The 15,039-nt window shown below is 46.0% G+C and overlaps 1 protein-coding gene across 1 annotated transcript in view; it reads left to right on the top strand.

Moving 5' to 3' along the window:
• The window catches only part of RabX5 (RAS oncogene family member RabX5), a 58,432-nt gene that overhangs the window by 28,547 nt on the left and 14,846 nt on the right, over positions 1–15,039 (top strand). Inside the window, exons 4-7 of the mRNA XM_084597418.1 lie at positions 3,676–3,777; positions 9,794–9,858; positions 10,614–10,750; positions 13,130–13,220. Of these exons, the coding sequence (XP_084453544.1) occupies positions 3,676–3,777; positions 9,794–9,858; positions 10,614–10,750; positions 13,130–13,220 (395 nt within the window). The remainder of the gene's footprint in view (positions 1–3,675; positions 3,778–9,793; positions 9,859–10,613; positions 10,751–13,129; positions 13,221–15,039) is intronic.

Raw genomic sequence — 15,039 nt, 5'->3', positions numbered from 1 at the left:
AACAAAAAGGGAAAAAATTCTCAGTGAAAATGTGATGTTAAAGGGACTTGGCGTCTTATATTGAGGCGGAGCTCTAGCGTCCCCCCAATTTTTCATCTCGTGTGCCTGCAGCATATCAGAAAACCAGAACACAGTAAAGACTGACTGTTCGATCGTCTTTAGAAAAGGAGAAGACGCAGTGGGATTGCGCTCGACATTTTTTAGTCTGCAAACACTAAGAGCAGTCGTACACGAGTTACAATATTTTGTTATGCTTTGAACCTCCCAAGTAGAGCTTTCGCACTCCGAAAGGAAACATGCCTGTTTGAATATCTGTCAAATTAAAACGTATCATGCGGCAATACAGGGGCATCTGAATAGCCCTGCACGTGTCCGAATTGTATATGTCGCAGCTTGTTTGGGTGGCAATGAACGAAGATGGCATAAGGGGCTCGAAACGCATATACCGTTTGCAATATCTCAGGACGCGCGACAGTACATAAATAGATATACCTAGAGATTCCGAGCTTTCTGAACAAAACGGCAGATTTTAGACAAATAGCCTTGAAACTGTATACGCATTGATTCCTGCTTTGCTATGACAGCAGTCACACATGGGCAGGAGTAAAGAAACTGCCACTAACGCTGTTTAGAGCTACACGAAGAAAGTGCTTCGTTCTTTTGTAGTTCGCGAGTTCTGCTTGCATGAATCTATGGCGCAAGAAATAAGGAGCTGAACTTATAAAATATTTGGAGCACTACGAATGCAATTGGCTGACCGGGCCAATCAGGATGTCGCGCACTACGTGATTACGTTCCTACGCGCTGGTCGACCACGATGCATACGATTATAGTAGGAGCACATTCATGTGCGCTTTTTTCAAATTGACTCAGGTCGCTCAGTCACCATGAGTACTGCTGCATAGAGCTTTTGAAGCGGAATGTAGATAAAGGGAAAGAACACAGCCTGTCCACTTGCATACGTCACGTCAGGGCCACCGCGATGCCGCACCACGCATAGCCTACAATAAAATAAAATAAAATAAATGATTTCCCTCCTCCTAATCTTTACAACAAGCATGTGTGCTCGAAAAAAAAAAAGATAAGCAGATTAGACAAAATAATAGACTTTTGTAGTGCTCCTTCTCCTCCAACATGGCGGCTCATGCGTCGTTTATGCCAGCGATCCTAATGGAACAGGTGAATCGCATTATGCACTTGGTAATTATATAAGAGCCTCGTTTAACATTCCGCTCATTTCGTAGAGCGAACTTCGTGCTTCGAAGTCGACTCAATTAAGTCAGTCAATCTTCCAGAACCGTTAGGAGGATCTCTTAAAATATTTCATTTTTTTGCTGAAAAACAACAAGTTTAGAATTAGCTGCCACAAGACATCATCAGTCACAGTTTCATGGTGATGCATTTTAATAAGCAAGCGCGATTAGCCTCGCATCGAGTGTTGCTGCGATTGTTACGTCTATGTCTAATGAAAGAAGCGAAACGTCATAATCCAGTAGTTATTTGGAAATCGGCAGACGATTATGTCGTTACGTAATGATGGCGGCATTGATGCCTCAAGCTACAGCTGAGTGTTTTTAAATAAAGGTGCTAGCATCGGCTCTCTACGAGAGAAAGTAGCCTGAATTGCGGTTAGATGTCTTAGGATTTGAAACGTTATCCTTCGCTGCAGAGCGCCTCCAGAACAACGATGCTGTAGCACTTGGGTTCACCAACTCTCAGTTTCAGCACAGACATTAGGATATTCAGTAAGTTGCAGGATCGTTCTAGTTGAGAACTTAGCCAATCAAGCTAGACACAAAGCTCGCAGACTACACAGAGACGGGTGACGGCGGCAGAGAAGCGCTATGCGTAACGGCCATCACGAAGCCGTCATCTTAAAATGTGCGTTTTCGTATACTGTTAACACTGGGACGAAGACGGATGTAAGGATTGTGTTAACTGCACCTCATCGAGTACATAAAGCATATAAATGGGATGCAGTGACGTAATACGTGCTGTCCCAGCATTTTGTAAACAATTCCGAGAACACTGTGGAATGTACACTGCAGAAATGCGAAAGCCTAAGGGCGTTGGTCGTGCACACGGTGCATCACGTTTGCTCTCATTATCATTATCAACTAAATGCACCGTCATTATCATGCATAATGTCATCATTGTCATTATCACGAATTACAGCGTTATTTTCATCACTATCATCCTCACGGTAGACAAGGAGAATTTTGATGTGCGTGGGCGATCCCGTGCGTGACTCATTTGGTCAAAGCGTTTGGCTGGGAATCCAGGGTGGAGGTTCGATTCCCGGTGGAGACAGGATTTATTTGCTTTTAACAATCTTTCTCACGGTAGGAAAGGAAAATAAATGACGTGCGTTTTGGTTGATGACGTCATTTGATTGACAACTATAGGGGGACAGGACGTCATGAGCATGAGACATTAAAGGCTTTCGCATTAATATGACATTTAGACGAGTGCCGAGACCGATGCAACAGCTTCGCTTTGCTTGATATTTATTTAGAGCATGAATGGTAGGCAGCTAGCTATAAGTGGTACAAAGGTCGTTTTTCTTATAGCCGTACTATAGCCGAGTACATTTAGGAATTAGGATTTTGGAATTTGAAGATTTAGGGAAAGATTTTTGAAGATATTTCGATACTTACGTTTTCGGCATTTTCACAAAATCCCAGAACAAGAATGAGTCCTCCCGCAGGCATTATGTTTAATTCTTTCTTGTTTAAATTAAACTAGTGCTCCTGAAACGTAGTGCTGTTCTTGCCTGATAAGTAACCACATGCGCATTATTATTGGTTAAACCGAGACCTGTAAAGCTAAAACTTGCGTTCTTGCCGTCTTGCGTGCTGATGTGTGCGCGATTCCGATATCCTGAAGCCAAAATTGATTTGTACCTTTTGTTCAGCGCCATATTGTGATTTTAATAGAGCCCGTTACTTCTGTATTTTGCCGAGAAATTACCTGCATATACCAGAACACTTTTAGGGAGTATCCTCTTGAGATTGTTGACTTTATAGTGCCCTTGTTCACATGACAATAATTTGTTCTTCAATCCTTCAGAGACTGGATTTCATCCAAGGCACAGTTGAGTGTGCACCACCGTGTGGATACCTAATCGGAATTGGGCGCGCAGCTGTTGCGGACTCTTCGGCATCGAATAGCCTTGACGCTGATAAGGGCAATCGGAAGTAACCTACTGCGGAGTAAATGATGGTGTAATCATCCACGGAGTCGCGTGGCTCCCTGGCAAAAGAAAATTCACGACTTGATTCAGGTATCTGTGAGGATGGGCGCGTACGCATGGTAGGCGACGTTACATTCTTTGCCGTCCGGAAAGCGTTGAGTTTTCTGAATTGCGCTTTATTTGCGGTCGACCGCAATAAATGACCAATACAAGGTGTCCTCGAATGACTCCGTGAGTGCGGCTTCCATCAAAGGAGCTGCGACGCCGTAGAGGCTGAGAAGGTACAGCCAAAAACTTTGAAAAACTCACACACACCTTTCTTTTCGGTAAACGAGCGTGTAACAGCCGTTTCCACCAACCGGCTTTGTGTTCCCGGTGCTTAATGAGGTTAACCGGTTTGGCCGCTTGTGGCGGTACCTCTCGCTTTCACAGGTAATGATGAAAGCAAAGTTCAGACACTGTGATCCCTCCTCTCCCCGCAGGTTCTGCCACGAAGTGTACGACGCCAACTACAAGGCCACCATCGGCGTCGACTTTGAGGTGGAGAAGTTCAATATCCTCCAGGTGCCCTTCAGCCTACAGATGTGAGCGTAGCGCCGGCATTCCATTTTGTACATTCGCCAGCGTTGCTCAGGGCAGCATTTTGTAGCCTTGAGAGAGCTCATCTAGACTGCCACACACTTGCAGATTACCCGATATGGACCAAAATGTTAAGCGAAACGTCTGCATCCAGTTCAGCATTGATTTATGATTGCGAACTCTCGGTTGTGTTTTGGGGATATCGATGCCCGTGGTTCCCTAAAAGAAAAGATAGAATGATAAGACAAATTATGAGCGCCTTATTCAAAGGTTCCGAGTTGTCAGGGTTTTATTTCTAGCAGTTTTGTGGAGGGCCTGCTACACGCTACCTTTCTAAATAGAATTAAGGCGGGCATACCGTTTGCTTTTACCCTTTAAAAGCTTTACATCTTTAGTGCTAGTACAAGGGATCCATCCATGTTCGACTCAAAAGTAGCGGGGGGGCTGCACAGCTTCAGCAAACAGCGTTGCTAGAAAGAGCACAAGTCACTCAGTGCTATGACGACTACAAGAATAGCTGTAGTATGAGGTATCCAAATAATATAAGAACTTAGAAAAAGCATTGCATGGAATCTAGGTGGGCAGGGACTCAGGAGATCTTTTTATTCCACCTTTTAAGGCTTGATGCTGCTTTTTGTTATAGAATGGACCACTTAAGCACACTAGGACCGGAAGAACTACATGTGCGAGCGATTCACACTAAGAGCTGGCAAATATAACCAAAAGCGAAACAGTAGCGCACAAAGTCACGTAAATGTGAACTCTAAGGCGGCAGAAGTGGCGCACGTTTCTGAAGCCGCGGTAACTATTTCAGCTTCTGCTTGTGTTGCTCTACATCGCCGCCGTTCTCGCAAAGCGGTCGCGTGTTTCCGGGCACCGGACATTCCTATGCGCGCCGTCGCTTGCCGCTGGGCTTCTGTGCACACACCGTGGAGAGACGCACGCGACGTGGCAGTCACCTGCCTTAGCGGACCGCTCTGCCAGGAAGGGCTAGTCCTTATTGCCATGACTGGATTTTATGCCCGAATACTAAAGTGAAAAAAGAATTTAGAAGGGAGGCCATACACGTGTCCCCTTATTGAGCTGACTAGCCAGCATGAGTCACTATTTGAGAGGGAACCTCACGTGAAGGAAATTTCTTTTACGTACGGCTAGGAAGGAGTAGGGTCACGCGATCGTGCAGTTTTACATACCCAGTGCCCAGATCCAGATGTCACGCAGATGCTTTGGTCGCAGAATTGCGTGTTTTACCATGGCAGTCTTAGTTATGGTCAGCTGGCTATTGTTGAACTGTTGACTCCCTTAACTTGAGCGAACTGGATTTGGCATCTTGACTGAAAATAGCGTGCGGTGTGAAGGGCAGACAGAGAAAGGTGTTTCTCGATGAGGTGCGTGGTTTATTTCGGTGTCCAGCACTTAAAACTATGGTAGGGATGATGAGAAGTTTTGTACTTCTAACACTACATGGACACATTTTGGATAGGATCCACAGCTACGGCAGAGCACCTCGCTTCAAAGTCAGGTGCTTAACTGAATTCAAGAGAGAAACGGCCACATCCACGCTCATTCATACCCGATCAAACAAGGACTCGACGTCTTTTAAAAGCTCTCCTTGAGGGGCTTGCCAGTCCACAGTGATCGCAACATGATGCAGATTATGAGTCAGTAAGCAAATATTTTAAAATACGGGGCTCGTCGTGAGATACTGCACAAGCTGCCACAGTACCAACGAAACAATTGCGTTTTTTTCTCATTGTGATTAACGTGATATGATACATACTAAGAGAGCCAAAAAACATTGCATGAAGGAAGGTATAATGAATTGTTTATGCTGTCCAATCCGAAATAACAGTGAAATCACGAGGATAATAATTTAGAAGATAAAAGAACATGCCGCCAGTGAGATCTGAACCCGCGACCTCCGAATTAACACAACTAAAATATAGAGGAACTCTCAACCTTCGCCTTAAAAATTTGCGATGGCGCAATTAGCACCGCCTGTCACTCCACGAATGTTTCTACATTCTTTGTTTAAGACGATTTTCCGAAAAAGGAAGGCGCAGTATCTGTCTCGCTTCTCAACAAACACTGGCACTTATAAGGAGCGGCATACAACTGGAGCAACCTATGTCGTCGGTTCGAATCCCTAGCCTTGAACTTGACTAGCAGACGGAGGCTAAAATGGAAACAGAATAGTGGGACTGCATCCTGAAAGTTGCGCGAACAGTTGTCATAATATTTGTTTATGAAACTACGAGCGTGTAAGTGACATATATTCCTGTAGTCTGCAAAACTTGATTTTTCTTTGCTTCCTGCTCGTTTTTGTGTTGCCGGCTTTTCTGGTACACGGGCTCTTGATACTATTGCGCAAAATCCCATACGATTCATTTGATGTCCGCGGCAATTGGCTCCCAATTTATTAATTTGTCTCATGAAAATGAACCCACCAGAGCGGCTCAGTAGCTGGAATGCTGTACTCCAGGATGCCGGATCAAATTCCGGCCATGATAGTCGCTGTTCGCTGGACAGAGCAATTTCCCGGTTCCTATGGCAACGCCCTCCAGAAAGTTAAACGTCCATTTGCCAGACAATCAAGAAAAAGGGGATGCCTTTATATCCCGGACCTCACAGCACTGACTAGGGTAATGCACGTCAAATGAACAGTGCGTGCAGTGGAACGTTAGAAACCCCCGACAAGGTAGTTTTCGACCTGCGTCTTGTCAACCAGGCTCACAGACTTTACACACGAGTCCCTGTTGCATAGCTCCCTTCGCAGAGGGACGCCGCTCGCTTCCTATCGCATGTCAGCGGAGGATTTGTTACTCAACAGGAAGAGGTCAGGGGAGGACCCTCATTGTGCGCAGCTGAAGACAGTTCTAGAAATACTGACTCCACAGCTACTGAACCACCTATAGAGAGACCTAATGCGTGACGAGCGTCGCATGGTGGCCCTTCATCTCCGCGCACTTTCTAGATGCGCGCGGTTCATGTGGCGCTGCGCTCGCAGAGGTTTACCGATGCGCCGCCGAATCTTTGTATCTAAACTTCCCGGACGAATGGAGGCGTGCACTTTATGCGGGAGACTGCGGAACACATCTTTTGCGAGTGCATCCTCCCTACCTCACTCCTTGATCGCCTGAAAGAGGTATTCCGACTGCCAGGTTTCCCATACCGCATCGTGCGGTATATCTACCCGCTGCCAAATAAAACACGAAACTAGTTCGTTCTGGCACTCGTCGAGATAAGTCACCAAATCTGGATCTCGAGATGCCGAGCAGCCTTCAGCGCGAATTACCCGGTCTCCGTGAGGTGAAGAAGATCGGGAAGGAGATGTGGTTTCGTATTGAGCGCGAAAAACGTCACCTCTGCAAGACGTTTTACGAAGAATGGGCACACCCCATGAATATTTTCAAAGAAAATGTAAAGGCAGAAGTCAGCTATTAGAAAATGTGCTCGCGTCATGATTTGACCCGCCGCGGCGGGGAGCTCCTTGGCTGGGCAAAGCCCGCTCCCCGAAACAGCCTCCGTGCACCCTTGTTGCGCGGGAAGCCTTGCCCGGGGTCACTGTAGGATGATGATGGTCGCTAATTGGGGTCTGTATCCTCACAGGAGGACTGCATTTGGTGAATCCTTCCTTCCATCTGGCAAGGCAAGGTGGATTTATAGCTGAGAATATTGCATGTCCAATTTTTTCCTCCACTTCCTTCAAACTCGTGACGTCTCCAGCAAATGGCAACCCGTGATCGTCGTTTTGCTGTTAGTGGCGGTTGAATCTAGCCTTTGGGGTCCGCGCCCGAAAAAGCATGTCGCAGAATGGTATCCTTGCGAAATCGGCCGGCGATGGCGGCAGTGTCACTAACCTTTTTTTCCGCCTTATAACATGCTGATTACATGGGAACTTCGGTACGAGTGTACTTGAAATGCGGTACCATCGCAGGGCGATTTTCGTTTGCTTTGTGGGCAAACGCACGGTTTTCCCGGAGATGACAGAGCTCCCCACAGAATAGTGGGTTCTCGTCCAGCCCTCACAGGCATCGGGTAGCTAGGAAATGCGGAGGCGAGAAGGGTTGGCCTGTCGTTCGACGCGGCCTCGTGGGCTACCATTCACAGGTGCTGTGTCCAACCTCGCTGTAGATACGATTTGTGATGAAATAACGAGTATAAGCAGTGAATTCGTATTGGAAGCTTCCATAGAAGTAACTGTATTAGATGTCTCTGTTTTATGAAATAACATTTTCCTACAGATGCATTTAAAGAAAGAACCATGAGTCCCACTGACTATTTCTGGCTGAGAATGCAAATATATAATGATGTCCAGCACTTCCGTCCCGATTAGATGCGCCAGATTGCAGTTCCCCCGCTATCCAGGTTCCCCGCTGGGCTTCGGCCACTGCAAGCGCGCGTTTCTTCAGTTTAGCTTTATTGTGTGTGAAATTAATGGCATGGGTATAGACGGTCTGTACTGCGTTCGCTGCTCTTTACGGCATCACATATCGAGGTTATTTGGTTTCACAGGGTCGTGCTGTGGAAAAGAAAGATGTAAAGCAATTTCCATCCAGCCTATCGCTTTGTGATATGCGTTCCCCGCATGGAGCTACTGTCATATGTATCAGTTTTAGGGCCTGCGTGTTCGGGAGCTGTGAGTTGAAGCCGACCAAAATATTCGCCCTGGACGAAATCGTAGCCACCTACTCTATTTTATTGCGGCCCGTATCGGATACAGTTACAAGAAAACGGACATGAATATATCAGAGTAGATCTGTGTTTCCCCTCTGCCGAAACTACTTTCCGAAAACTTGTTTTCTAGGTTCATGAAACCACAGTCTTGAGCCTCTATTATGAAGAAATCTCGTTGTTCATTACATTCCATTATATCGAAGTTCGACTATGTTCTGGTCTGTGCCGCTGACTCACGAACAGACGTTGTCGCAGGTAGGCATCATGTTCTCGCCATAATGCAAAAAATACTGGAGCAGTACCTCTGAGCAGCGACACTTAATTTGCGTCTTATCGCAGCGTTGCAAATATTTGGGAAAGGGTAATACCTGCATGTCATTGTGCTGCTCGCAGAACTGTTGTGTTCAGCGGCGGAAGCAAAGAGGGAAATCCTGATGCGAGCAGTCTACACGTGATCTCAGCAGTATAAAAAGTGCGCGGTTTTGCTATTCCAGGAAAACAATTAAAATAGGTTTCTATTAGACGACTCTGAAGACTAGTAATTCCACTTCCTTTCTGGTTGGTTGGTTGGTTTCTGGATTTAACGTCACAAAGCAACTCAGACTATGAGAGACGCCGCAGTGGAGGACTGTGGTTATTTCGACCACCTGTAGTTCTTTAACGTGCACTGAGATCGCACAGCACACGAGCGCCTTGCTTTCCGCCGCCATCGAAAGGCGGCAGCCGAGGCCGGGATTCGATCCCGCATCTTTGGGGACAGTAGTCGAGCACCGTAACCACCGCGCCACCCCGGCGAAGTGCTCCCTGTCTGGTTGAATAGATTTTCCCGTCATCAGAAACAAAGCTTTCGCTCAGCGAGTTTAGAAATGGACGATTTATGCTATGACGACTAAGAGTTCTGCCTTAGGGTAGCTTTTCCACACTGACTTCTGTCTCAGGAAATTAGAGCAAAGATTTAGAATGCCCGCTTTTGCACTTGACGTAAACACGCGATGCGCAACCAGAGATCTTTTAAGCACGGGAACTCAGCTCTGATAAATAAACACTGGCTCTTCCTTCATGTATAGGCGTGTCTTGAAAAATAACCAACAGAAGACCGAAAATATGATGTCATAAGTTTGGCATCATATGAAGAAGCTTTCCCATAGTGGGGTGTAAGCAGCTATCAGACATTATGTTCTCTTGTTAGGAGCAAAAGCTAAATTTCTGCAATTTTCCATGCCGTATGTTTGCTTCACGGGGCAGTAGTATACCTCAGATAGTCCTGTCAGGAGCCGAAAGCAGTAGCTTTCCTCACATTCGTCTCCGTACTTGTGCTCAATATATTTCTTTCTTCTCCGAAAGATGGGACACGGCTGGCCAGGAGCGCTTCCGAAGCATCACCTCGGCCTACTACCGAGGGGCTCAGGGTAAGTTTTGTGCACGCGTTTTTTTCATTGTAGCTGTCGATTTGCTTGTAAAAGTTGTGGTAAGCTTATACGTTTGTAGCGTTGTAATAAAAAACTCGCTTCTTGGTTATGCATTGACAAACGCGCCACATTCCGTGGACCATGTACTCTTGAACTCTACCAAGTAGACGTGCCCAAATGACTGTTGCTTGAACTGAAAGCTTTCGTGTAATTTTCATAACGGAAAACGCCGTAGTTGCTGCTTATTGCGATTATTGCTTACAAACACTTAGTTTCTTGTCACACTTTCGTATTAGTCGTAATTATCTGCAGTGCTTGCTGACGCAATTAATGATCAGGACACATGGGCTGGCTCACGTTATGTAGCTATTTGGGGCTCCAGCCCATTGGCTCGAAGCCAAACAGACGTGGCCGCGCAATGTACTATCGAGAGCAAGAGCCTCTTGGACGCATAAAAAGCGGTTTCTACACAGTGCAACGGTTTTCAGTAATCTACTCAGTTAGCTGCCCATGTGAGTGTTAGCGCGATCTTCACCTGAACAAGTGTGATTGTAAGCCATTGGTTAATAGTTGTGATAAGGTTTTGCATTTCAGCCTACGCGTCCCGGAGACTTTTGTTCCCGGCAGTACGCATTCAAATATAGGCTTGGCAGGTGGTGCGGCGATCATATGCCTCTGACTAACACCGCCTTTACCGTCGACAACTCTCGCCAGAATTTCCTTCGCCTGTTTCTTATCCCACGTGCGGAACGCAGTTGTGATCCTGGTGTTCGACCTGTCACTGGCGTCCAGCCTGTACAACACACCGCAGTGGCTGGAAGAGACCCTGGAGAGCACGGGTACCGGTCACGAACCTCTCCGCTTCTTGGTGGGCACCAAGAAGGACCTCCTAGTAAGACTACCGTGCGCTTGTCCATCCCTTTTCTTTATCAATAGACAGTATTAGGCGCCCAGCTCATCGGGAACAATGCGTTGTATTTCATGAAAAACAGACGCTCAGAATAAGTGATTATCGAGATGGTTGACGCATGATACCCAATGACGGCAGCATAGGGAGAGAACAAAGCGCAACGGACAAAAGAAGACAGACCTCCTCACGCAAGCATATTATTCCTCAGCATTACTGAAATTCGTGCATAGAAATAGACAAAAGAACAGGACACACCACGAGTGCGGTTTTGTGCGCGAATTTCAGTTATGCTGAACAAAATCCAACTAGCCCAGCTTCATGCCTTCACAAATTCCAATGTTGCATCCAAGCACACGACCTACATCAACCTCCGCACCGTACTATAACCGGCGGATAAGTCCAAACGACAACGTTTTTTTTTCTCTATGCAGTCGTCATTGCGCCGCAGTTCCTGAAAATTCAGCCACTGGCCGGCAGGGGGTGATATCACCAGACAGAAGTGTTCACATTGGATAGATGGTATAACATCTCCAGAGCGGAAGTTGCATTTTATTGTGTGTTAAAAAATGGTAATGGTGGAATACGGCATTTTCGAGCCAAAACCAGATAATGCATACTGCCAAAGAAAAACAAGTGTCATCTCTCTCTCGACTGGCAAAACGTAATGAAATGTGCTGCGTTGAACGATTGGGCTTTGTAAGCTGCGTGAGGGCATAAACACGTCAATGTGAAGCTCCTACAAGTACAAAAACTATATCTGAGCAGCTGTGTCGTGCAGCGGTTACAGTAACAATAAGCGCAAAAGAAGCAGTTGGATTTTAGAGCGCTGTGTCCTGCATTCTCTACGTGTGTCGATAGATGTGCCAGATCGAAGCGTACGTGCTTTATCGTTTTTCATGAAGAGTTGCAAACTGTGACCGGTGTCAAGAAAGGTGTGAAATGTGGTCGTTGATATGTGCGTATCTTTCAGTGAGTGTGCTGCGCGATGTGTTCACAGCATTTTCTCGACCACGCACCGACCGAGTAGAAAAAGCCTCTATCAGTTTTGCTTCTTGGTTAAAGAAAGAACTGCAGCGCGCAGCTGTAGCGTTGCTTCACTGTTTCTGCATGTTATCTGCACTCATCTGTGTGACAGCATTGAAATAGGCGGTGGATATACTAGTACGAAAGATAGAAATAAACAATTTTGATCGATTGGAGGTAGCCTCCACGGGCTAATAACCTCCTTAAATGCATTTGTAACTCGAGTGATCATATCTTGTGAGTGACTCCATGAGGGCTCACAGTCACAAATTATGGCGCATTCTGCATTTCGAAGCCTCGCGGCTACCCACATGTGCAATTTGCTATGCTCCTAGGCGCCAGATTGCGTTTTGAGATTTTTATATGTGATCTGGTCTATAGATGCTTGGACTTAGGTCATGATTCCAGGAAAAACCTTGCGCAAAAGAAAAGGATTGACAGAGTAGAAACACAAACGCCGGGCTTCTGTTCTGCCATTCCTTGTATTTGTCTATACATTTTCCTAGAATGATGCATCTTCACTGCGTGCGTGACGCACCTTCCGGACACCTTTGCAGAAACTATCAGCTAGCTAGTCTAAAAAGATGTCGGGCTGTGTGCAGGCAAACATATCCGCAAACAACCGTGAAACAATGACACAAACCTCGACGTGGAGGTATCAGCAAATAATTATGTTACCGAATTGCCCGCGCATAACGCTGTTAGGTTTCACTATGAATGTTTACCTTTATTTTTAACGAAGGTGGTGGGCAAAAGACACGTCAGGGGTTCCGAAAAACTGTGCAAGAGTACAAAATTCGCCACCAATGGTTCAGCCGGAAATGCAGCTCATAAAGTGACGGTCCCCAGCAGCTTGACTTAACACTTCAGCACATCATTACGCACGAAGACTTTATTCATTATTATATCAATTACTCATTAGCCCACAGTCCGTCGCGAACGTCCGATTTCGTATAGTACCACTGTAACCTCATCCTTCACTTGTGATGCGATGGTTTTGTGATCGCCCAGACGATTTCGTTCTCAAGAGCGGCTGTTCGGGGTCACTGAAAAGGGCGAGCCAGCAAGTTTTGTTTTAATCGAGAGATACGAGTAAGTCATACGGCGTAGACATCAAGACGCCTGTAAAAAGACAACAACGAAAATGCTGGCCAGCAAAGTGAAGCAACTGAAGAAGGAACTTCAGTTGCTTCATTGTAGGATATCAGCGCAGCGAAGCGAAAACACACACAAGCCAATTGAGCGCTCTTCGCATTCAACGCTCAGGGTGCCCGAAGGACGCGCCGATCAGCACGTTCGTGTACCTGGGAGTAATTTACTATTACTTTATGTTCGCAGAACGATGGCTCCCTGGACGGCATGGAAGGAGACGCCACCAAAATCGCCCGCAGGCTAGACGCTGAGTATTGGTCCGTCTCCGCCAAGACAGGTGGGTTTGGCGAAGCGCGAAGATTGCACACTAACTTCTGCTGCAGGATTGGTGTACACCAGGGTGAACTGTAGCTCTATGACGGCGGAAACTTCAAAAATGCCTCGCGGGGGGTTTGCAAAATTTTGTAAATAACAATTATATTAGAGTGCACAGTTTTTGCACGACAAAGAAAGCATAGCCACCTGCGCGCGCTGAATGCGCGGCGCTAGAGCGCCAATACATTCAGGCAACACTAGTGTCTGCAATGTGTTTGGACGTGTAAGTGCAGAATATTTATGTAATGTTGTGACGAAGGTGGGGGGGGGGGGGGGGGTGGAGGGGGGGCTGCGACAGATGTACTTCGTTCTTCGTTGCACTTAGCCAGGGCCAGGGTATGTGGTGCAGTGCGGGACTACTTCACGGTGCTAGATCGTGTACATACGTCAACTGAAGAAAGGAAATTTAAACGCACAGATCGTTAAAATGTTCGCAGAAAGTGCCACGAAGGTACTGATAGCTTCCCCACGTTCAATCTGATCACACTTTTCAAATATAAGCGGCTATGTTACATGGATATCCGAGTTTCGTAAAAAAATACCTTTCATCGCCGCTCCAAGGACTTCTTGGCGGCCGCGGTGCTAGCGTTATCATTTAATAGCCAAACTAAGAAACGACTTCTGGGGTTATGTACTCTTGCTTCTGAGCTGTCTCTCACAGTCATATATAAAGCGATTTGAAATACGTACGGTAGGCTACTCATTCATGAGAATATGTTCCCAGTTTCGCGTGCCTTGCATTTCGAAATGCGAAAATGTAGAACGGTAGTTAATATGTCTGACTACAGATTCAGCTGCAGCGTAGAGCTTATAGTGTACAGCAGTTAAAATATACAGTAAACTTCCGACACTCAATAAATGCGTAGATTTCATTGGCGTACTTTTAAAACCGAATTTAAGAAGCGTAGAATCTTACGAAAGAAAATTTGGTTTGAAGAATACGTAGGAAGGAACCTAAACCGACCGTAATGACCGCAATCTTAAGCAGATCGCTAGGGTTTGCGAAGAAGCTCAGGGAATTAATACCATTTTTTTTTCTACGATATCTTCCTGCAGTTCAATGTGGCTAAGAGGTATAGGAATTTTCGACTAGGTTACTAATCTTACAGAACTGCGCTAAATATTAAAGCTGTGTGTGCAACGCCAGACGTTCGCTGAATGGTTGATAGAAAGATGATCCGTTGTGAAAGCACAAAAGATTGCGGAGCAACCTAGGGGCTTTTAGCTCCTATTCTTTTTACACTAGGGAAATGCTTTTACGCTAGGGAAATGCGCTAGATGCTGAATGGTGGCTTTTGTGTTGTAACGCTTGTGTCAGAATTTTCTTTACAAAGTCGACCCTAGATACATCCAACCCGTATCAGTTGCACAATACTTCGCTGTATCGACAGTGAGGCACAATGTATACTGACGTAAAGCTTATCGGCAACCTCGAAGGAAGATAACCATGCACAAGCGCAGGCAGCGCGCGTCTTGCCAGGTGACGCTTTGGAACTATATATTCTGCGCATAAGACGAGAGGTGTAATACCGCCATGAGAATGATAAAAAATTATTAGCATCACAGTTTATTCACAGATAACGGCAGCGCCCGAAGGCATTATTGCAAGGGGGATGTACAACGAAATCAAGCTTTACAAGTGCTATCGTCAGGAGATGGGACAATAAAACTGCGCATGGAACAGACATAAAATACAGCAAAATTATAAACACACACGCGTGCAATAAATTATACCAAGTTAAGATTCAGTGATCCTATGAATAAAAACGCGATACCCTTTC

The sequence above is a fragment of the Amblyomma maculatum genome, chromosome 3 (assembly GCF_055883805.1).
Source record: "Amblyomma maculatum isolate TAMU_Amacu chromosome 3, ASM5588380v1, whole genome shotgun sequence".
In the NCBI taxonomy this organism is placed as follows: domain Eukaryota; kingdom Metazoa; phylum Arthropoda; class Arachnida; order Ixodida; family Ixodidae; genus Amblyomma; species Amblyomma maculatum.
This window is presented reverse-complemented; position numbering and strand designations above follow the sequence as displayed.